Source organism: Pan troglodytes, chromosome 7, assembly GCF_028858775.2.
Source record: "Pan troglodytes isolate AG18354 chromosome 7, NHGRI_mPanTro3-v2.0_pri, whole genome shotgun sequence".
Lineage (NCBI taxonomy): Eukaryota > Metazoa > Chordata > Mammalia > Primates > Hominidae > Pan > Pan troglodytes.
This window is the reverse complement of record NC_072405.2, coordinates 98,311,707-98,337,462: the sequence shown is the minus strand read 5'-3', so window position 1 is coordinate 98,337,462 and position 25,756 is coordinate 98,311,707. Positions and strand designations below refer to the sequence as shown.

Below are 25,756 nucleotides of genomic sequence, written 5' to 3'. Positions count from 1 at the left end.
GGAGGGGGAGGCAAGTGGATCACTCGAGGTCAGGAGTTCAAGACCAGCCTGGCCAACATGGTGAAATCCCAACTCTACTAAAAATATAAAAATTAGCCAGGCGTGGTGGCAGGCTTCTGCAATCCCAGCCACTCGGGAGGCTGAGACAAGAGAATCTCTTGATCCCGGGAGGCAGAGGTTGCAGTAAGCCGAGATCATGTCCCTGCACTCCAGCCTGGGTGATAGAGCAAGACTCTGTCTCAAAAAAACAAAGAAAGAAAAAAGAAAATACTACTTGATTTCAAGTCTTATTTTAAAGCTATAATAATCAAGACTCAAAACATATATGGACAAGTATTTTTTGACAAAGATACATGTAAAACAACAAAACAAAACAAACCTGCAATTCACCTCCTGTACTATACGAAAATATGGTCCTAACCTAAATGTAAAGGCTGAATCTATAAAACTCCTAGATAAAACATTGGATACAAAAGTTTGTGACCTTGATCTGTGCAAAAATTTCTTAGATATCATGCAAAATCATAATCTATAAAAGAAAAATTGATATATCAGACTTAATTTAAAAATTCTACTCTTCAAAGACACTTTTAAGTGAATAAAAAACCTCAGTTGGAGTACATTATTTGCAAGCCAAGTATATGATGAAGGATTTTTATTCACAATATATAAAGAACACTCAAAACTCAATAAAAAGAAAACAAGCAACTCAATAAAAATGAACAGAGTATTGAACAAAAGCTTTACCAAGAATCATAGATGGATGTCAAATGAGCTCATGAAAAGTTGCTTTACATTATTAGTCATTAGGGAAATGTAAATTAAAACCACAATGAAATACCACTACACACCTGATAGAATGGCTAACATATAAAAGACTGACCATACCAAGTATTGGCAGGATTATGAAGGAACTGTAACTGTCATATATTGCTAATAGAAAGTAAAATTGTATACTCTGGAAAACATTTTGGCAGTTTTCTTTAAAAGTAAAATACACAGCTACTGTATAATCCAGCCATTTTACCCTTGGTATTTTCCCAAGAAAAACGAAAACATATGTGTAATCAAAGACCTCTACATGAATATTCAAAGCAGCTATATTTGTGATAACACAAAACTGGAAATAATTCAGATATTCGCAACAGGTAAATGAGTAAACTGTGATATATCCATAAAATGGAAGACTATTCAGCAATAAAAAGGAATGAAGTACTGATTCACATTACAATATGGATGAAGCTCAAAATAATTTTGCTGTGAAATAATTCAGACAAAACAAGAGTACATACTGTATTATAACATTTGTATTAAATTTTAGAAAATACAAACTGATCTATAGTGATAAAAAGTGCCTCATTGGTTCCCTGGGGACAGGCAAGAGTTGGGCGTGAAGAAAACTTCTCAGAATGATGAAATGTTCATTTTCTTGATTATGTCAATACTTTGATAGCTATGTACTATGTCAAAACTTAATAAATTATACACACTAAATTTATTGAGTGTCAGTTATACCACAATAAGACTGTTTTTTTAACAAGAAGCTTTACTAAGCGCATAAATTTATGTTGGAATCAATTACGCAAATATTTCATACATTTAAATATACTGATGACATAGGTAGTACAATTTGATTCCTTCGTTATTCCAGAGCATGTTGATTATGAATATCCAAATTAATACTATTTCAGTTTTAGTTTCTTAGTTGAGCCCATTGATAATCAAGTGCAATGTACCCTCATAGCTGAGATGCATTCATTCCCCAGCAACTTTCCCCTCTACGTTAAAGTTTTAGTATTTTGACAATAGTAGAAAGAACATTTAATTAAGTTTTAGTAAATAACTCATCCACTTACTGAAGAAATATTATAAATATTCTATGATCTCAATTTAATTTTAGATACTATAACTTATAATGATTATAAAGTATTCTCTACTAAGTGGTTATCTTGGAAATAACTACCAAAAAAATTTTGATGCCCACATTTTGAATAATTTTGTCACTGTTATTTTATATTCTTTATCTGTGTTTTATTTTTGCTCTGTAATTTCTCATCTTATTTTTGTTTGTTTTTAATTTATGTTTTCTCTTTGTATCACATTTTGCATCAGATCCCTCAAATTTTTGTGAAATGATTATAGGTACAAGTAAGTAGACAAGTATTTTAGATACTTTTTCTTTCAACCTCACATGTGTAGACATGTGTGGGGGTGGGTTTTTTGTTGTTGTTGTTTTTATTTTTTTAAAGAAGCCAGTGTATAATGTCTCCCTTCACTGATTAAGTTGCTTGCTGTAAAGGCTGTTGAGTGAGAGTGTAGATGTACAAACCCACAGGGCTTTCTTAACTGAAAGTCAGCCATTTGGTGTATGTGACTATCAGTTAGCACCATTTACAGTTGTGATGCCTGAATAGACCCATTTATTCCTCTATTTGATATTTAGTAAGTAACACTGAGTCGTTCTCCTTTATGCTCATGAGGTGTTTGTTTTTTATTTAGAGAGACCCAGAAATAGAAAATGTATCACACCTCAAGGAAGTAATATGTTTTTTTTTTTCCAGCAACTGAATGTACTCCACACTTTGTGCTAGTTAGCTATCTTTCCATCACTCAGGTATATCCCATATAAACAGTAACATTTTGTAAGCATAATCAAGCCAGGTGTACATTCTCAATTACTAGGCATATTAAGACTGAATGGTTATGAGATAATAGTATCAAAAAAGCTGTCTTGAAAATTGAGCTGGTGCAATCTCTTTCAAGAATTGGAAACAAATTTTAAAACAAAGATGCTAGTGTTGTCAGAATCAGTAACAGTCAAAATAAAATCAAGTAGCTGAAAGGTTGTCTCAAAATTCAAATTGTTGCTATGACTTAATAACTTTAAGCAGTACTTATTACCCTGGTTGGCAGTTTCATTTCAAGAGACACAAATCACTTGTGGAATAGAAACTAAAATATATGAGGCAGAAAAGAGGACAGCAGTAAAATTTGGGAATAAAAATGGCATACAGAAGATGTGTATCAAAAGAGAGGAGTTGTCTAAACTACTCGGTGCTGGAAAATGGCAAAGAAAAGAACTGTTAAGAAATGGTTTATATGACTTTAATTGTTATTTTATTTCAAATGAGTCCTCATAAACGGCAATTTCTTTATGCTGCTCACAAATTCTTTTTTTTGAAAGGTTTAGGGAGTATTCATGAAGTTCATTTGAGGTCGAAATACATTGTTTCTTACATAGTACAATAAATAGGTAACGTAAAAGAAACATTTTCTATAAATAGGTGAGTACAATGATTATTTATTTCTTTATAGGATATAACAGAAGATTGATGTATAAAAAGTTATACTAGATTAAGGAATTTATATTTAGTAGTCTTGGTATATGTGAAAATAGATTTAGACTAAGCGAATAGTGCTATTTTGTGAATTATAAATATTTATGGAATTTTAGTATTAATATTTTATGTTGAAATGATCATCTAAAACATAGGTCCAAATGTTTAATATTTGAAACTCTAATTGCTAATATACCTCTACTTATTAAAATGATTCAAAAACTCCATAGTATAGTTTTATTATGTCTATTTTCATTTATATTTAAAGCTGCAATATTTTCCTATCAATATTACTTGTGTATCTAAAAGTTTTCCTCATTTTCAAAAACTGTTATAACATCACTTTGTTTGTTGTGCCCTGTAGAGTTCCCCAGAAAGCAGACACTGAGACCAAGTTAGGAGGTTGAGAGGTTTGTCAGGGAAGAAGGTAAATATGTGAAAGATTAAAGGGGACAAGGCAGGATTAGCAGTAGGTGACAAAGTCTTGGTGAACCCGATGCCAAGCTTCACATCAAAGAATGACTCTTAGAGGACTCGCATGCAGAGCAAAAATGGCCAGGCTTTAGTACTCTGCTGTGATCAGTCTTTGGAGGGAGGCTGCTGAAGAAGAGTGTAGCCTTGGCCTAACTGATGCATCAGACCCAAAGGCACTCAGCTGATGATAGTTTCTTTCTCTAAGGAAGACCTGAGCTGCACACCTCAGCGGCAACCACACTTGCACAAGCATTCAAAATTCTCTGCTTGATAGATAATATTGTGGAATCTGGAAAACAAAATGCTACTAACAAAAAGTCATATGACCTCAAGAGTTGGGCATTTATTCAAATTTCCTGAGCAACCTACCTATAAACAATATAGAAATTAAAACATATTCCAAATATTGAGCCCAAATAGAGATTAGTGTTACTTGTTTATTATTGGTATCATTTATTTATTTGAGTAGGTGATAAGCAAATTTGATCAGTGAAATACTGTGTTATAACCATTTATTGGGACAGCCTGAGGCACCTACAGTGTGAGTGTATTTGACCTCTCATTATTTCCCGAATTCCAAGCGAGCATTAAGTTAGCATCCTATATACAAATTATGAAAGGAAAGCTCAGATTCATGACTTGCCCAGGATCTTACAGCTGGTTATTGGTAGAGCTGTCACCCCCTAGTTCTGACTTCAGAGCTATTGAATGCCCCATTAAATAACATAATCTAACAAATAAAATATTGATTCTTTATAAAAATGTTTTAAATTCCCTGATGTTTTCTCAAAGAATATATAAATGTTGAACAGTAATCAGCCCAATAAACAATATTTACTGACTATTCTATGCACAGACTTCTGTGTTATGAAGAAAATCAAACCGTTAAGGAATTTGTTTTCTAATCTTTCCTGTAAAAAACTACATAGTAAATACTTTCTGCTTTGTGGACCATGTGGACTCTGTCATTAACTACTGAACTCTTTCATTGCAAGGTAAAAGCAGCCATACACAATATGTAAATAAATAGGTGTGGCCGTTTGCTGGTAAAGTGTGATTTACAAGAACAGGCGGCAGCTGGTGGTCCTCCTTTACTGACCACTGCTGTAATAGAAGACACAAAATATAAATGTATGAATAGTTTTGAGGAGACAAAAATACAGTTGATTTTTTTTAATTTCCTTAGTAATAAGGCACAAAGGATATCTGATTACTCAGGATACAATGAACAAGCATGAGCCAAATACAGTGGGTTAATTGATAAACACTCCCATTAAAAATGTTAGGTGATTAGTTGATAAAGGAGGGAAGAAGCTGGGAATCATTAGCAATTCTGAAAGCCAGAGTGTGAACTTGTTCTGTTCTGAGAGTCAATTTTGCATAGTAAGATAAGCACTGAATCAAGAGGCCTGGACCGCAGTAAAAACCCATTAGCACCTGGCGGTGTGGCTTTAGACACACCACTTCTTTGACCTGCAAAATAAATGAATGCGTTAGGCTGGATTATCAGCCACTTTTCTGATCCGGTACATCTGAACAATATAATGCACTCCTATCATTAACAGTGGCTCAGTTCAAGGGAGTCAAAAAGCAGGTAGAAATCTTAACCTCCAGAGTAAGCATTGTCCTTCTGAAAAAAAAAAAAAAAACCTCCAGAGTAAGCATTGTCCTTCTGTTCCTGATAGGAACAGCATTTAATTTAAAAATTCTTTTTGGGATTATTTGTTGCCTGTCTGTTTTCTCTGCTAGTCTGTTCCACAAAGACAGGAACTTTTTGTGTTGCCTTCATCAGTGTTTCTGCAGCTCCTGGTTGACTGACAGACTATAATAGGCTCATAATAAACAGACATTGAATAGGAGAATAGATGGATGAATAGGTGGAATAGATGGATGATTGAATGTCATCCATCCATTGAATAGATGGATGGATAGATGAATATCATTGAAAAATCACTGCAATAGATGATCTATAAAGTCCTCTCCAACTCTAAACATTTTTAAAGCTATTCTATTTATAAAACCTTTTGGTCTTTAGTTCTAACTTGTTGATATTTTCCTCTGCATTCTGCCAAGTACAATGTCGGTAAGAACTAGTTTTTTCCACTTGCTCCAGAATATGTCAACCTCATATGAAATCCAGGGAATACTTACATTCTGCCAAAAAGGCAATATTTTCCTTGAGACCCAGACTGTCTGATGGTAGGGTAGTTAAAAAACCACCTGTCATATGTACAGTAAAAAAAGTCAAATATGAATCTTACATACTTAACTGAAAAACTGAAAAGTAGAAACAAAGTCATTTACGTTTTTTCTTCTTTTTTAATTTTTTTTATTATACTTTAAGTTGTAGGGTACATGTGCACAACATGCAGGTTTGTTACATATGTATACTTGTGCCATGTTGGTGTGCTGCACCCATTAACTCGTCATTTACATTAGGTATATCTCCTAATGCTATCCCTCCCCACTCCCCCCACCCCACAACAGGCCCCGGTGTGTGATGTTCCCCTTCCTGTGTCCAAGTGTTCTCATTGTTCAATTCCCACCTATGAGTGAGAACAAGCAGTGTTTGGTTTTTTGTCCTTGCGATAGTTTGCTGAGAATGATGGTTTCCAGCTTCATCCACGTCCCTACAAAGGACATGAACTCATCCTTTTTTATGGCTGCATAGTATTCCATGGTGTATATGTGCCACATTTTCTTAATCCAGTCTATCATTGTTGGACATTTGGGTTGGTTCCAAGTCTTTGCTATTGTGAATAGTGCCACAATAAACATACATGTGCATATGTCTTTATAGCAGCATGATTTATAATCCTTTGAGTATATGCCCAGCAATGGGATGGCTGGGTCAAATGGTATTTCTAGTTCTAGATCCTTGAGGAATCACCACACTGTCTTCCACAATGGTTGAACTAGTTTACAGTAACTAGTTCAACCATTTCAGTTTTTTCATATGAAAATCTTAACTCATCAAGATACAAAAGGAATTGTATAATTGTATTTTCTCAATAAACACTCAGAAAATTAAATGTTATCACTCATAATTATTATTGAGTTATTTCCATGAATTCTATGCCACAGATACTCAGCAGGCAAGGTGGTATTTCTTAATTTTGTGAGAATAACTGCTGGAATTCTGTCATGCAACTTTATAGCAAATGTTTACTGATAAGCTCTCTATTTTGCTTTGTTTTCATAAAGGGAATATAAGTACATTTTTCCTAGCAGGTTAAGGAAAAAAAAAAAAAAAAAGCTGATTGAGCTGTTTTATACAAAGGACTTGATCATTAAAAAGTGAAAGACTGATTATTTCTCCCTTTTGTGTATGGAAAATACTAGACCAACAGTACAGGAAAGTATTTTCAATGCATAGTTTTTATAAACAGCAACAATAACAGTTTTTTAAGTAGAATAATAACAATTTCCTATAAGAACTGTAATTCCTTTTCTTTTTTCACACATTATCCTCTACTGAGACACCAGGACTACATATAAACTAAGCTTCTGTGAATCATTTCTCCTGCTCCATGCACCAGGGCATCCTGGTTATTGATGAGCCTAGTGTCATCACTAAAAAAAGCCTGGAAGAAATTATCATGCAAATGATAAGCAAGTTTAGGAGCTACAAAAGGAAGTGATCGAAAGCATACTAGAATGCTTCTGCTTGAAAGGGACAACCAACTGAGTTGAGCTGACACAAGATGTACCCTAAATAGCTAGCATGAGAGGCATTGAAACTGCATACTCCTTCCTAATTAAAAAGGAGATGAAAGGAAAGGGTGCAATAAGTCACTGAGGTATAGGCCAACAGAAAAGGCCTTTCTTTCTCTTTCTTCTATTGTTTTAAGACTTTCTATTTTAATGCCACAGGGATTTGACTAAAATATAGAGCATGCTGTGAAACAGCTTTCTGGATTTTCCAACTCACTGACTCTAGCAAGGAAGTGATCTGGGCCTTTAGGATGAGGGGTGTGTGTGTGTGTGTGTGTGTGTGTGTATAATATTCAGATTATACAAGGGCTTGGGGTAAGTTTGCATTTTTATGACCATATTTCCCAACACTTGGTTAAATATAATCACTTAAATAAATGATTTTTCAGCCCAATACCAAGGCATGCCTTATATTTTCCCACTCTTGCTAGTGGTTGTAAAATTTTTCTTTCTTGCTGTACTAACAAGATTCCAAACTAATGCCCTCAATGTTATTTGTGTAGCCTTTATTGTGCCTTTTGTTAGATTTTTGATCCTATATTTGAGTAGCCATGTAATATTAAACATGGTTCTTTGCATCAGTAACTATTTATTTGTTAAGCACCTACTTTCCAAACACTATACATGAGGTGCTACACGAAAATAATGTGTTCGATGTAGTGTTTTTCCTCAAGTTATTCACACCCTAGAGTGGGTGGCAGGCTTGTGATTCATCAAGGTACAATGTACTAAGTAATAAGATGAAGGTAAATGCCGGTAATTTGGCAATGTAAGGTGCCCATCATACTCAGATAGGAAATGCTTTTCAGAGAAATCGTGCTAAGCTAAGTTTTGAAAGTGTCATCCTAGTTTTCCATAAATGGAGATAAGTGGAATGTAGATGAGATAAGACACCCGTACTGAAAGGAACCTTGAAATGACATATAATGAATTTGGGTTTTATCCTGAATGCAATAAGAAACCACTGAAATTTTTAAACAAAAGAGAGGCAAAAATCAAGTATGCATTTTCAAGAAATCCCTTTCTTGACTTTGTGGAGGATAGATAAAAAGGAGACTGGCTGGAGACAGGAAAACGAGAAAGGAAACTGTTGAAATAACATAAGCTAGGAAATACACAGGTTTCTCTTAAGTCTTATGGCTGGAAGACAGCATGGTACCATTGGCTAAAGCTAGGATTCTGGCCAACAGGCTTGGGCTCAGATGTACCTAACAACTTACATGATATTTGATTGTTCACAATTTTACGTTGAACAGTCTCATTCAGTTAAAAGAAAAATAAACCCAGTAAGGTTAATTGAGCTTATGGGGAACTTATGGTAAGGAGTGGGTGTGTAACAGAAACTCAGACAGCCAGGAACTTGCTACACTTGCCTGCTGGCCCCTCTCCCATTCATAGCTTTGCTCCTTGTATCACTTTTTTTTTTAATCTCTTCTCATTCTCTTTTCTCTTTCAGTCCATCTCTTTTATTCAATTTCTGCCTCCTCATAATATCTGCTTCCTCTGGCCATCTTGGCTTCTCAGGCTTCGTAGTATATAAAAATAGTCAATTTCCCCTGCTTAGAGGGAAAATCTCTTGGTGTTCTCTGGATCATCTTCCCAAGAGAGAGACATGGGTGGTTCTGCTTATCTCTGCTTATCAGATGAAGCCATATCTCCATAGCTTACTCTGCAGCACAGCATTTTGACTGGCTCTAGTCTTACAGTGATAGTATTACCTTTAGAAGGGACGATGGAAGGGATGATATAAAGGACCATTGGTAAAAAGAACAGCCTTCAAAGGACAGTTATAAGTGAGAGTTAGGAATTGAAATCAGCTGAATGTAATGATCCATTAAATATGGAAAATAAGGAACAAGGACATTTCTGATGTCAGCCATGAATAACTAGTATTCCATCTACCCAAAGAGGGAAAATAAGAAAGGTATTCAGATGAGTTCAAATTTGGACTTTGTAGAAAATCCCATCAGATAACTATAGATACTAGTTGGCTTTCAAGAGATATTTGGATCAGAGATAGTCATTTATGACTACACTTTTTTCTTTTTGCCTTCTGATGTTTTCTTTTACTTTTGTCTTTAACACTGCCTCTTCTTTCTCCTGATGTGCCTCCTCTTCCCTCTTCCTTTATGTGATCTTTTCTAATGATCATGGATTTCTAGAAGTCCAGTTCTGGTTACTCTTTATCTTCTGTATATACTTGTCCCAGGATAATCTCAACACATCCTAAATTTATAAATGCCACATATATGCTTGTGTCTTACAAACTTATTTTCAAACTGACATACCTGGTTGCCTACATGACTTCTTTATGTAGATATCTCATTGACATCTCAGACTCTTGATTTAAACTTCCAACAGCCCATTCACCTTTAGTCTTGTCTTACTAAATAACACTGTTATTCACTTATCTACACAAGCCAGAACTTGAAGATCATTCTTAATATTATCTTTATTTTATTTCCCTCGGCAGTGCCTATCAATTCCATCTCCAAAATATGTCCTGACTTTATTTTATCCTTTCCATCTCTATTTCTGCTGTGTTGGTCCAAACCACTGTCAAAGAACTTTTTGATTTAACTGTTCAATGACTTCCTATTTCATTTAGAATAAAGTTCAACTCCTATAGGGGTTACATGATCCTCACCTCTATCATTATACACTCCTATCACACTCTATTCTAGCTGCACAATAAGCTTCTTCCCATTATGGCATTTATTCTTTATGTTTCTTTTACCTCAAACAATCTTCAGTGGTCTGGCTCCTTTGAATTATATGTCACAGTTGAATAAAGAGATCTTTCCTGCATCTAATACAAAGTAGCCCCAAATCCCATCACTGTCACCTTAATATCCTTTTTTCTTTCCCTATTTGTATGGCACTTTGCTTTCTGAAGTTTTAATTTATTCATCTGTTTGATTCATACTCACTCACTGATATCTAAGCTTCATGAGATAGAGATGTTGACCTTCTGGTTCACTTCTCTATCAGTAGTGCCTACAACAGTGCCTGGTACATGTACTAAGTAATTATTGAGTGAATGATTCAATTAATTCTTGCCAAAGACTCTTGATGGGTCATCTTATTTTCATTCTTCCCTTTATAATCCCTTTGTCTCCAAAAATCATTTTAAAATATAAAACCAATCACAACCCAACACAAATTTAATCTCCTTGATGGCCTCCAGTACACTCTAAGTAAGATTCCAACTCGTTATGTTGATTTGCAAAGATTTTGTACTTGCTTATTACAAATTACTGATCTTCTTTCAATTTGTTGATCATCCCAAACTGTCCTCTGCTCTGAATGCACTTCCCAATATTCTTTGCATATTTATTACCTTCTCTTTCTTTAGATTTTGGTGTATTACTTCAGAGAGGTCTTCCCTGACCTTTTTACTTAAAGTAAGTTCCCTTTATTTTTTTCCTCAACCTCTGTTTTTTGTTTTCTAGCCTTCAGTAGTTTTTCAATTACTGAAGTTATATATGTGTATATTTGGTTTTCATCTGCTGCTTCTGCTGTCATGTAGGATGATCAGGTTAGCGATCAGGTTTCTTATCCTCTGTGGTATCCTTAGTACCTGGCATGATACTTGGGATGCTTGAAGATACTCAATAAATGTTGTTTTAACTTAAATGGTATCAAATGGTAGTAGAAGCTCTTAGAGTAAATGAGATTACCCATGGTTACAAACTAGAAACTCCTAACTAAATTTAGCCTAAAGATGTGTGGGTTTTGTTTGCTTATTTTGTGTTAAGAGAGCACGTTTTTAAAATTTTTTGAAGACCCTTAGGTATTACATGAAAGCTACGGTTTATCATAGTCCTTATCTATGGGTGGTTTTGAAATATTGTAGAAAGGATGTTGGGACACTTTACTTTTCCAGATATTAACCCCAGGAGGTGCTAGAGATCCAAGACAATGCTGGATTGTAGAATGTTTCAGAAGCCCCAGGAGAAGAGGACTTGGGGAAGGAGGGAAATACAACTTTAGGGTAATGGGTGTTTACTGACTTTTATGGAAATATCTTAATATTAGTGGAGATACTGCACTACTACTATCATCCCTAACCTGGCCCCTGTAGTTATTTGAGTTTGTGGCCCTTCCTTATTTAGGATAAGAAGAGGAGAGCAGAGAACAGAGTCCTAGGAAACAGTAACATTCAAGGGCTGAGTAAAATACAATAAGCCCAGAAAGGAGCAGCTAGAGAACAAACAAAACAAAAGAAAATGGTTTTCTCACAGCTCAGGGAGGAAATTACTTAAGGTGGTCAATAGTGTCAATAGATAGGGGTGGAAAATTTTTTAGTTGGAGGGCATTGGTGACTCCAGAACAAAAACTTCAGTGGACTGAAACTTGATAGGCATACCAGAAAGGGAAGTGGTGGGCACAGTCAGCCAGGGGCACAGGGAGGGCATGAGGATATGTGCTGTCTGTAGAGAATTGTCAAACAGCAATAAAACTGACTAAAGCCTGTCTTCTTTTGTCTGCTTTTTAGTATCATCATGCCATGCTCCAGCAATTCCAAACATGGTTAAGGTTAAAATTTTCCTCCCCTCAGTTACCACTCTTAAAGACAGGAATAGAGTTAACAGTTATAAGAGGGCATGAGGTCAAGGGAGGATGCATGTATAAGACTAGGGAGACTTGTGAACATTTACATAATCAGAGGAAAGGACCAGCCCAGAGGAGGTGTTTCAGTCAAGTAGAAGTTATAATCACTAAGCCAATCTGAGGGCATACCCGTTGCTCAAAATACAGGAATGATTTAGCCTTGAAAAAGACGTAGGACCTCTAATTCTTAGGGGAAGAATCCTTCATCCTTGACTCAGAATTGTTTCTTTATGGCAAAGTTATAGATCTATTTTATTTTTTAAATTCACTCACAAATTTTGGTTATATTATTATATTAATAAAGTATTCATTATATCCACTTCTGAATGATATTTCAAAGATAACATTAATATTCCAGATGGGACAACTAATAACTTATTTCAAGGATTTAATATAATATATATTTAGTATAATTTTAAATGTATAATATATATTTAATATAATAATTTTAAATGTGTTAATAGATATATTCTAATTATGACACTAAATTAATATATTCTACATTTACACTTATTCCATACAGGTAACAAATATTGGGTGTTCAAGGATACAACTCTTCAACCTGGTTACCCTCATGACTTGATAACCCTTGGAAGTGGAATTCCCCCTCATGGTATTGATTCAGCCATTTGGTGGGAGGATGTTGGGAAAACCTATTTCTTCAAGGGAGACAGGTCAGTATACACTTCTTATGAGAAAAACAGTTAATTAACCAATGTTTAGAAAATCAGCATTTCTAGTCTATCAGAGGCATCAGCTGTTGAAGAATCCTGGTGGATTTAACACAGGAGTTAATGCAATTAAAAATTGTTTTACATTTCAAATAATATTTAAGATAAATCTTTCTCTAATATATTCAGCTAATGTGACTTTCTTATGAATGTGTATACCTAGCATATGTTTTTTTTCATTTCCCCATAATTGTAACATGCCCATAATACTATGTAAGCAGTGTATATATGTATCCTTGCAATGCATTTTTTGGGGAATTTTACTTACTTTGTTTAGAAAAAAAAATACTTTTAAGCACAGGATTTTTGTGTTTTCACACTCAAAGTTAAATTTTTATACTTTGTATACAATAAATTGTGAAGACTTCCAAATAATTTCAGTTTAGTCACAGATTCTATTTCTTAAGAAGCTACCATAGTCAAACTATCACTGGGCTAAATACTTTTAGCTTGAAGTATAATATTTTTTCCCAACTATTTTACTCTCTTATTTTTTTCCTTTTGTGATATTGCTAACAGTGTTCACAAAATGAAAGAGAATTGTTACTTTAAAACTTACAGTAAGGCTGGGCGTGTTGGCTCATGCCTGTAATCCCAGCATTTTGCGAGGCCAAGGTGGGTGGATCACTTGAGCTCAGGAGTTCGAGACCAGCCTGGCCAACATGGCGAAACCCCGTCTCTACTAAAAATATAAAAATTAGCCAGGCGTTTTGGCACATGCTTGTAATTCCAGCTACTTGGGAGGCTGAGGCATGAGAATCACTTGAACCGGGGAGGCAAAGGCTGCAGTGAGCTGAGATTGTGTCACTGTACTCCAGTCTGGGCAACAGAGTGAGACCCTGTCTCAAAAACAAAAAAATAAAATAAAAAAACCTTTACAGTAGCTTTTAGGCAGATATAGCCCTAGCCCTGCCCATTTGTTAACAGATATTACAAATGGAATATATGTAAGTTGAAGCCTATATTTGTATTAATTTAAATAAATATTAAAAAATATAAAAAATCAAATTTTAATTAAATTATTACTAGCTAGCTCACAATGAGAAATTCATAAGTAGTCTTCATTGTTTGTAGGATGACTTAAGTCTGCCATTGTACTTCCATTTATGAGTAAATTTTTAAGAAAATACACACATACAAAATACAGGCTTTAATGTCCAACATGCCAGTATTGAGTTTGCCATATTATCTTAGCATAGAATAACCCTATGCAATGTCTCCAACTTTAGGAGAAAAGTAAGTAAGGCTACAAACTTTGTTTATTCGGAAATTTACAATTTTTAATTCCAAATGGTTTCAAACATTAAGCTTTATGTGAGAACAAAAAGTTGCTATAATTGGCTTCCATGAATAAGAATGTACACTTTTAAATTTATCCTTTTACTAACTGTATATGCAATATTCCTATATTTTTCCATAGCAAAATGCTCATAGATTTTAATTCGTTATAATAAGCTAGGCTGTGCTATAATGTTTCGTACTAAATCACAAATTTAAAAGATCTATCAAACAAAAATTTGATCAAAGGAGAAGATGCTACTTAAAGCCCCAAAAAGTGTAATGACTCTCAACAGGATGTCCATGTAACAGACTATGAAAGAGGAAGAACTTTATTGCCACTGCATAGTGACCACTAATGAAAGTAAATCTGCAGACTTATAACATATTCTTTAAAATGGTATAACTCTTAAGGTTGTTAAATTCACCAGCTGATTTTAATTGCTTGAATGTACCCATGCAGAACTCGGTACTATACGGAGTTGCACTTTTTTCTTTTTCTCAAAAAAGGGCAAAAATGAAAGGCTGAGGAGACACTTTGGAGAAGTTAGCTTCTAGGGGACAGAAAATGGAAGCTTAACTTTTATGTAACAGCTTAATTAGAGTTTCATAGATAATAATAAAAATGCCCATTTCATTATCAGATAGCTCTTTTTCCCACAAATGTAGGGATTACATTTAAAATGTTTTCATTCTAAAAATTTATTACTTATTGGAACATTTAAGTTTCAGGATTAAACGTGAACTACCTTAAATTTGTGAAATCAGTGGAGGTTAGATGCCAAAAGTATAGAAGAATAAAGACTATAGAAAACGGGAAGAGGGTTTTTTAGATCATTTACTCCCCGCTTGAAAAGCTACATGCCAAATATAGAAAATATATAGAAATGCCTTTATTACTTTTAAGCTCTATTTAAATGACTATGGTTTTATAGGTTTAAAAAAACTGAAAGCAGGGTTTCAATTAATTTCCATGTGTGTGATCTTATGTAAGATGTCATGAGTTATAGATGTTTTATAAACAGATTACTCCATAGTCATATAATTACATATTTCCAGAGTGAACAGCAGTTATCGATATATTTATTCTAGATTTAAAACTTAGACGGAAAAGACATTAAATTCTCTATCTGAAACAAAAACACAACAATTTAGTTGTCACTTTTATATGAGAATTTATGTTTTATTATTTCTCCCCTCTTCTCCCACTGCCATTTTTCTGCTTATAAAAAAGAAAAAAAATTATGTCAGCAGTTTTCTATTTCTCTAAGGCTAAGAGCAAAAAGGATTTTAGTGAGTATCTAGAGCCGCTGTAAAAAATTCAAGTCCTTAAAGAGATCAGGTGAATAACGACTGTAATACTAGGTAAAGCAGTATATCCAAGTTGCGCAATAGCGAATGATGAGTACTGCAGTAAGGTGGAAAGTGCAAAAACTCTAGAAAAGCATTCAAAATCAAGATCACTTAAAATAATCTACTAGGCAAACACAGCACATCTTTAAATTAGATGCTGCCATATGTCAGCCCTACATGTTGTTCACTTCCTACCAAAATCTAGATACCTTCAATTACAGCCCAAGAGTACCCTTCCCTCTCCACCAAACTGCCTGTGACAGTATGAACATGAGGCAGCACATTTTATTCTCAGTAGCTCTAGTGCCTGCTTCCTTAAGATTTCTGCACCTGTCCTACCCTAGCACTCATTTCATTCATTCAAAAATGCATTTTGAAGCACAAAGTATGTGACATGTGCTAGGTAATGAAGATGGAGTAGTAGAAAGACCACAGAGCTCCTAGTTTCATGGCACTTAGACTGTGTTGGGGGAGACAAATAATAAACAGTAAACAAATAAATGACCCTGATAATTTTCACAGTGAGAAATGAGACTCCTGGTGGTAAGGACAGGTTGGGACTTAGGGTTGACTTGGGAGAAGGCCTCACTTGTTAAGGGGACACTTGAGTGGGGACTTGAGTAGGAAGAAGTTTCAGCCATAGAAAGCTATTCAGGACAATGTGTTGCAGGTGGATGCTATAGTCATGCAACGGCAATAATGTAGGAAAGAAGTTGGATTGTTCAAAAACAGTGTTGCTAGAGCATAATGGTTAAGTGGTGGAAGAAGTCAAACTGGTTGATAGGGACCAGATTTCACAGGGCCCTGTAGCCCGTGGCAAACAGTTTGAATTTTATTCTAAGTACAAGGAAGAGGCATTGGAGGGTTTTCAACAGGAAAGTGACATGATCTTCTGTGTATTTACACAGATTGTGCTGGCTTCTATGTGAAGAATGGGCTCCAAGAGTGGAGGCGTGGAGGGTAACTGGGAGACCATTGAAGGAGTGCAGGAAGACATGATGGTAGCAGTGGAGATGGAGCAAAGTGGGTGGGTGCAGGATACATTTTGAGTATGATAACAAGTTGTCCTCAGGGCTTGGATTTTAGGGGAGGAACAAAATAAATCAGGGCAACTTCTAGGCTTTTCACTCAAGTAATTAAGCAGATAGCACCTTATCTGGAGATAAGGCAGACACAGAAAGGAATATTGGGGGAAGGGGATTAAGAGATTGAAATGTCCATGCTTGACTGAGGTGCCTATTTATACACCAAGTGAAGAAGTCAAGTAGGTGGTTGGATAATTGAGTTTGCATCTTAATGGAAAGTTTAGTTGGAGGCACAGATCTCAGAGTTATTGACATATAAATGGTATTGAAAGCAGGAGTCCATGTGAAATCTTCTAAGTATAGAGATAGCTAAAGAGAGTAGATGAAATGACGGTTCTTTAAATAAATCTGTAAATTCAGATTAAAATATCTAGTGTTGTACTATTTCATATACAGCATGGAACTCAGTCCCTCAGATTCCTACTTGCCCTTTTGTTAATACACTACAATTTGGTACTTGGATATGTTTTGATCTTCATAACATTTAGCTTAAAATGCTATGTTTCTAAGTCATCTCTCAACATCTCACGAACATATCTAAGACTCTATTGCCATATTTCATAAGAAGCTTAGCTGTTGAGAATTTTAAGGTATTTTCAAATAAAAATAACAAAATGTAGACCTACTTTATTTTCTTAATTATTATCATCACTAACAGTCAAATAGAAAAATACGTTTATTTCTTCCAGCTTAAGTGGTATGTTTACAAAGTAATTTTTTAATGTATATGTTTTTGAGTCGTTCAAAAATACAGCAAAACTGATATATTGATATTTTCTATTCTGTTGCATTTTTAAGACTGATTCTGAGGAATGGGACTTTGGGGCATTGATTAAGACTGCTAATCTCCAAAAAATCATCTGATTAAAGTCAAAATTGTACAGTAGAGATAACTGATGAATCAGAAGAAAGAGCTATGAGGTTGATTTATAATAGCTTTCATCACTTATTGACCCTCCCACACAAAATTTCAATGTTTTCCATGAAAATATCTACATTTTAAACCCCCCAAATGGTTGATGTACACAGTGTTCTGATCTGAATATGCTAATTTACTTCTGAATGCATCTATAAGCTTATTTTTCAGGGAGAAGAACTCAGTGGGATGAGATTTTTTTGTTCATGTTGACATATGCTCAAATATGTTGGAAATTAAAATACAAAGCAATATTTATGAGTAAGCCTCAGCACCTTTTATAAGACAGCACTAAATATAGATAATTCTAATTGCATTCTAGTTTACTGGGAATATTTCAAAGCTGACACAAAGCAGACAACCTTTGGGTTTGAGCCTATGTTGAGTTTTTCTAAAATTGTAAAATGATCCTAAATTATTGTTTTGCATTATCTGCTAGGAGAGGGGAAAATGCATTTATGTTGACAAATTCATACCCAAATTATGTTCCTACAAAAGAGTGTAATAAAATTTACATTCCATTAACATTTTCCTGAAATGAGATCTCTCTGAATCCTATGAGTCTGGCATATAATATAGGTGCACAGAAAAGCATCAGTGGGTGAATGAATCTATGAATGAACAGACTAAGCAAGAAAGGAAAGCTATACCCAAACAATGAACACCAATTGTTTGAACGACAGCATTGAGAGAATAAGAACCACAGGCAGATACTAGCAGTAACATTTGAATTTCAATTCTACCACATTCGAACGCAGTAAATGTGACTAAGTCAATTGTCTTTGAATAATATGATACCCAATGCTCTGTCATTGCTTAAATTGAGTGACAATTCATACTAAATCTATGGTAAGGACATTATTATAGAGAACATTGTAATATGTGATATAAAAGACTTTTGAGGGATTTAAGCACAACAATATATGTATATAAATTTACTTTATAGCTACAAAATGCTACATGAAGTGTAGTTATTTCTACATGAAAAGCAACTACTTCTCAGAAAACTAATCTGGTTGCTAGGTATGTATTAATGTTACTTAAATCACATGCAGGATATGATCCCATTGTCCTCAGGATTTTAAGTTATTCCAAATTTTATTTATTATTATTATTTGAGATGAAGTCTCTCTCTGTTGCCCAAGCTGGAGTGCAGTGGCACTATCTCGGCTCGCTGCAACCTTCGCCTCCTGGGTTCAAGCGATTCTCCTGCCTCAGCCTCCCGACTAGCTGGGATTACAGGCGACTGCCACCACGACCAGATAATTTTTGTATTTTTTAGTAGAGACGGAGTTTCGCTATGTTGGCCAGGCTGGTCTTGAACTCCTCACCTCAGGTAATCCACCCGCATCGGCCTCCCAAAGTGGTGGAATTACAGGTGTGAGCCACCATGCCTGGCCTATTATTATTATTTTGTGACAAGGTCTCATTCTGTTGCCCTTGCTGGAGTGCAGTGGCACAATCACAGCTCACTGCAGCCTCAACCTCCTGGGCTCAACAGATCCTCCCACCTCAGCCTCCTGAGTAGCTGGAGCTAAAGGTGTGCACCACCATGCCCAGCTAGTTTTTTGAGTTTTTGGTAAAGACAGGGTTTCACCATGTTGCCTAGGCTGTTCTCAAACTAGTGGGCTCAAGCAATCTATCCATCTTGGCCTCCCAAAGTGCTGGGATTACAGGTGTGAGTCACCACACCTGGCCCTAGTCCAAATTTTAAGTTAGAATTTAAAAGCTCACTTTAAGTTATAGTTTATGTCATCTAAAAGTGCCATGTATTGTTAAGATATGTCATTATTTATTCTATTATGAGAGGAAACCCTGTCAAGTAAACTGACGCTGCATCTATTGTAAGGGCATTCTGATGTTGAGAGATGTAAAATGTGAAAAAGTGTTTCTTAGGATCCATGAAATAGGTATTTGACTGTTTCTCTGCAAGACACTTTGTTTGCTCAAGTGTGGAAAGCAGTTAACATATATATTAAATAAATATTGTAAACCCCACTGAGATATTTACCTGAGAGAAGAGATCTTTAGATTATGAGCAAATCTCAGCTGCATTAACCATTCATCACAGAATGTTCTGTGGGACAAGAATATTCAGAAATGATGTTTAATTTAAATATTTAAATTTAAAAGTAAATGTTTCCATGAACAAAATGTGAAAGAAAATTTATTTTAGAATTGGTGGCATGATACACTAATGATTCCACTTCATTGTCCTCTTCAGAAAGATGCAGTCCAGGCATCATTCTTTCAGCTCCGTGCTTCTCCATGAAGCTATTTCTGATCTGTTCGTCAGATCTGTTCTCATCTTCGATGTGATGAGAACCTGCAACAAATACCTGTGACAGTTTCCCTTTTGGTGTAAACTCTTCTTTGGGCATTACTTCTTAGTACACTTCCTGAAACAATCTTTTTCCCATTTCTATGTGCACATTGAAGATGGAGGAAGATGGAGGAATTCCAGATGTTACTCAAGTGAGGTTTCTAGAAATTTATAGGAAAGCCTTTTGCACAGGACCCCAGAGCTCTGTTAGGTAAAGAATCCTCCATAGGCCTGGCAGAGGCATATCCAAACTAGAAAATACTTATTTTTTTCTAATTTCGGATAAAATGGCTAAGTCAAAGATAATTTTTTTAAATGTATCATTTCCCAAATATGTGTTGGCAAAACACTAGCTTTAGTAGATCACCATAGATGTTTAGTGGGGGGAAAAGCATTGTCAAATAAAATTGGGAAACGTATTTGGTGGCATCAAAATAAACTTGGAAACTGCCTTTATGGTGAAATAGCAGACACTTTTGAAATCAGACAAACATGGTTATATTTCTACCTATCATTCATTGTCCTCCAAGAATTCTCCTCTCTCAAATGGGGACAGTGATGACTATCTCATAGGTTTGTTGTGATTAAATAAAATAATGCATAGAGCAATAGGGCTGCCCGAAATAGGTGATATGACTGTGAACTCCCAGTGATTTTACCCTATTTTGTCAATCTTTGTGACCACTCAAAATATAAACTTATTTTACTCCTAAAATACATGGACAATAATGAGTGATCCAAAGTAGGGATGTTCACAATTTGTTCCTTGGAAGTCTAGGGGTTCTGTGCAAGTGGCCCACGGACTAGCCTGTGAAGGGATGAGAGTCTGAGAGTTCTAACTCTTGGTGAGCTTTGCTTTTACTTGTATTAATGTCTATACACTGAGTACTCCAATCAAGACCAGCCCTAATGTCTATACTCACATTCCCAGTTTCCTCATCAACAGGTCCACTTTGAAGTCTGAATTTAAAGTAGTTAACACCAAAGTCATGGTTCCTCAATCCTTCTCAGCTTACCTTCCCTTACTTCCTTACCTTACTGAATGACAACATTCTTCTTCCAGATAATCGGGCTTAAAATTCTTGAGTCATGCTCAGCTTCCTTCTCTTTCACATCCCACATCTAATCCATGAATAAGTCCTTTGGCTCTTCCTTTAAAATATATCCCAAATGCCTTGATTTATCATCAGTCCTATAGCTATTGACTCCCTAGTCCAAGGATTATTGCAGTGACATCCCGACTGGCATTCCTACTTCTGCCTTATCTCCTTCAAACTCTTTTACTCATACCAGCCAGTGTATTCTTTTCAACACTTAGCCATAAGTTTAAGCTTCTCTGTTCAAAATATATATGGCTTCCCATCTCTCTTAGAGTAAAGCCAAAGGCTCACTGTAGTGTAAATGCTTGTCTAATCTTAGGTTCTGGTTCTTACTCTCACCATGTCTCCACATTACTAACTCAATTCCAGTCACCCCAGCCTCCTTGTAGACACAGGTACTCCAGCATGTGCCTGCCACAGGAATTTTCAATTCCTAGTTTCTCTGCCTGGAATGTTCTTCTCCCAAAGACTGCATGTATTGCTCCTCACTTTTCTCTGCTCAGATGTCAACTTATCAGACAGGACCTCTCAGTCCACCAATTTAACATGACTTCAGATACTCCTAGATAACTCTTATCTGCTTTGCTTTTTTCATAGTTGTTATCACCTCCTATCATAGTATGTATTTATTGATAAATTGGTTTATTGCCCATCCTCACATATCCTATAATGTGAGATCAATGAGAGCCACAGCATATCTGTGTTGTCCAACGTTGTATCTCTAGCCCTACAATAACGCTGGGAACATAATATATATTCACTAAATATGTATCAAATGAATAAATAAATCAAGATTCTGCTTAAGATTATTTCAAAAAAAATGTTCTGCTTCCTAAGAAAGATTTTTTAAAAACTCATGAAAACTTCTGATATATATATGCAGGTTGGTGATGTCCTTATGAACTATAAATATACTTAGCTAGCACTTTTTATTCACTTTAGCATACTGAATAAGAACTTATTTTTAACACAGGCAGGATATGGACAATAAGATGCCCATTTTTAATATATGCAGGAGAAGAAACAGAATAAATGCCTTATGCCCATTGTATTTTCAGTTATTTAAATCAGAGCTTGCCAGTTGGAATTCTGTAAATCATTAACAGGTGCACAGGTAACAAAGTCAAGCACACAGCAAAGGTCTAATAAATGTCAGCTATTATTGTTTGTATGCATAATCTTTCCCTATATGTGTGTTATTGTGTTTGTTGTTGTTGTTTTTATCCTTTGTAGATATTGGAGATATAGTGAAGAAATGAAAACAATGGACCCTGGCTATCCCAAGCCAATCACGGTCTGGAAAGGGATCCCTGAATCTCCTCAGGGAGCATTTGTACACAAAGAAAATGGTATGCAACATGTGCTTTCTACATTTCATAAGTTTGCTATCTTAGTAACACATTAGGCTTTTTCACTCTGCTAAATTAAGCCATTGGAAAGTGCTATACTAGAGCTATGTAATACTGTATTTCTATTTATATGAACTTTTTTCCTAGATTTACATATCATATTATGCTGTAGACATTTTTTAACCTCAACTTAGTTTATAAAAAAGTCATTAGAGAAAAGACAAGTAATAGTTTAATATGGAAGTTGTGTATACCTTTGAGGTAATTTTACCTATATTTCTATTAAAATTCCTGTAAAGATAATAATAACAAAAATACATGGGACAGAACCGGTCACAAGGAAGATAGAGGTGCCACTCGAGGTATTATATCTGGTAATAAGGCGTGTTGAGAATTATAATTTTGTATCTATTCTTTAGCTTAGAGGAAGAGTCCAGCAAGCAAGGAAGATTCCAGCTCAATATGGTGAGAATAGAGTGGATGTATGATGGTATAATAACAGGAAAAAAATCCAAGAGCTGTCCTCTTTACTTGCTATCCCAGGATTTCACATTCAGCTAGATCCTGAGTGGAAAATTAGCCAAGCCGTGGATAATCCATACTCCCCTATCTGTTGGCATATATGAAATATAAACATATCTCTTCCCATCCAGGGATTAGTAAATAGGAATAAATCATAATAATAATTTGAAATTGAATTTATATGCAATATTTCAGAACAAAGGAAAAGAAAATGACGTTCTGAAATACAGAGAAAAATATTTACCTCATCAAATTATTTTCAATAGGAAGCATAAGAAAATAGTATATTATGTAGTCCTCAATAACATGAAAAGTCTGTGACATATGCTCAACATAAGCAAAAATAGGCATCTCTTGCAAGACAAACAAGTGCATCTAGGGGCAGGGAAGAGAAAGCAAGGTTAATGAAAGAGTCAGGGGAAAATGAAAAATCATACTACCACTGAAAACTGTGATTGACCTTAAGCATATTGCAAGATTAAGAAAACTCTACACTGGCAGGGCGTGGGGGCTCACACCTGGGAGGCTGAGATGGGTAGATTACCTGAGTTTGGGACCAGCCTGGCCACAATGATGACACCCCCATCTCTACTAAAAATATAAAAATAAGCAAGGCGTGGTGGCATGTACCTGTAGTCCCAGCTATTCAGGAGCCTGAGGCAGGAGGATTGCTTGAACCCAGAAGAAGGAGGTTGCAGTGAGCTGAGATCATGCCCCTGCACTCCAGGCTGGGTGACAGAGCCAGTCTCTGTCTAAAAAACAAACAAACAAACAAAGATAAGAAAAAGAAAGAAAGAAAAAGAAAACTCTATACTACTATAAACTTGAAGGAACTTAGAACCAGGATAAATTAATACCAATCAGAAAAATCAAAGTACCTGTACTGTTTTTTGAGCATTGCTATATGTATAATGATATGCTACTACATTCTGTGTGATAGTGTCCCACAAGTGGAACACTGTAGGCAGAGGCAAAGTCAAAAAGAACCTTGAAGTCCTGATCATAGTACTTGCTGAGAAAAATAATTTTTGTGTATTCAATTGGCTCAGAAAATTAAAAGACCAAGTTAAGATATTACTTGTATGTGATAGAAGCAGAAATCCATAGGACAGTGAGACTAAGATTAAAACATAACTCTCTGAGATAAAAGGGAAAGGAATAAGAGAGTAAAGGAAGTCATGATAAAGTCACATTGGAGGCAGTAAAATCAGATTAATAATGTGCCTCAAAACTTAAGAAGCTATACAGCTAAGAGGGACAAAGAAATGAAAAAATGTGAAAGATGATCACATCAGTTTATTTATCCACATGTGTTAAATAGCAACTTCTTACTAATAAACGTGTAAGAGTAAAAAATAGAACACAGAGGCACTGCTCTCAGGGAACATTTACTAAGCTATATAATAGTACCAGCTGTGGAAAATTATGTCTCATTACACTTTTAGGATGAAACAATAGACAAGTCCAGTGATGTTCAGTCAAACATAAAAGGATCATCAAAACACAGCCTCATTAATTTATTTTCTAGAATTTCTCAAAACAATGAAAATTTAGTTAAGAATTCACCAGAAGTTATTCTTCATAAGCATGTATACAAAAATACATGTCAAAGCTGCTTTTAAAAGGAAAAAAATACAAATACCTAAATATTTATTCAACCAACTGACCTTTCATAAATGAAAAAACCTAGATTGTTGAGCAAGATGAATTTTGCAGGATCAAGGTTTGACATACTTCCATTACCAAGTATTACTTCTATTTTAGGCTACTTCCTTTCAAATGCTTACACTGTCTATCTCCTAGTAACTAGACATTTGTTTTCTGAGACAGGGTCTCATCTCACTATGGTGCCCAGGCTGGTCTATAACTCCTGTGTGATGCCCAGCCTGCTGTTGAACTCCTGGGCTCAAGCAATCCTCTTGCCTCGGCCTCCCAAAGTGCTGGGATTACAGGCATGAGCCTCCACAACAAGCCTAGACTTCTTATTTGTAACAAGTGTATTCAGTAACTGCAATTCTACTCCTATATGTGGAGTGTGTTACTATAAAATGTGGCCTACAGAACTGTGTCGTATGTAAATAGAAACTTCTTAACTTTTGTGTAATGCTTAGTAGCTCTATAGTAATGAGCTTTAGCTAAAAATTAAAGATGAGGACACTTCCAACTGTTGGTTTCCGGTTTATAGATATAAGAAGTACATTCACCTATTTTGAAGGTCTGTTTAATTCTAGATCAATGCCATTATTCATCTATGATCGTCTAATGTACTGTTATTTGGCAGGCCCTCAACATTTCTTCATCCAAGCTTGTTGAGTAATTATATTGAATTTCATTAACGTGATCAAATACCAACTCTCGGCTGAAAAACTTGTATCTACATGCACCTGTTTTCACTTGGCAAGTTGCTCTCATTGCAAAACTGTCCTTCAAAACTAAAAGCAGCAGTAGGTGTTTATGGCATTGAACAGAACGATTTCCAGAATGAAGTGACCTGAAGTGATCATCTGCCCTATCTGAAATTTCTTGAGAGATGTCAGAGTTCTTCATTCAAAAATGATACCTATCTATCACACCCTTGGACGTTTAACCTAGGAGTATTTGATAAAAGATAGGCGATCTCCGAGGTCGGGAGTTTGAGACTAGCCTGACCAACATGGAGAAACCCTGTCTCTACTAAAAATACAAAATTAGCTAGGCATGGTGGCATATGCCTGTAATCTCAGCTACTCAGGAGGCTGAAGCAGGAGAATCGCTTGAACCCAGGAGGCGGAGGTTGCTGTGAGCCGAGATCGGGCCATTGCACTCCACCCTGGGCAGCAAGAGCGAAACTCCATCTAAAAAACAAAGACAGGAGATGTGTAAAGGACCCAGTCTTAAAAAATTATTAAGTGTACAGTCTCTAGATCTAGATCAAGATTTAAATCTTGTGTTCACCAGAACATGAGCATGTTATTTTGTT

General features: G+C 35.5%; 1 protein-coding gene across 1 annotated transcript in view; it reads left to right on the top strand.

Annotated features, from left to right (window-relative positions):
* Positions 1–25,756, top strand: part of MMP16 (matrix metallopeptidase 16) — a 287,268-nt gene that overhangs the window by 257,593 nt on the left and 3,919 nt on the right. Inside the window, exons 8-9 of the mRNA XM_001136497.8 lie at positions 12,664–12,814; positions 22,160–22,275. Of these exons, the coding sequence (XP_001136497.3) occupies positions 12,664–12,814; positions 22,160–22,275 (267 nt within the window). The remainder of the gene's footprint in view (positions 1–12,663; positions 12,815–22,159; positions 22,276–25,756) is intronic.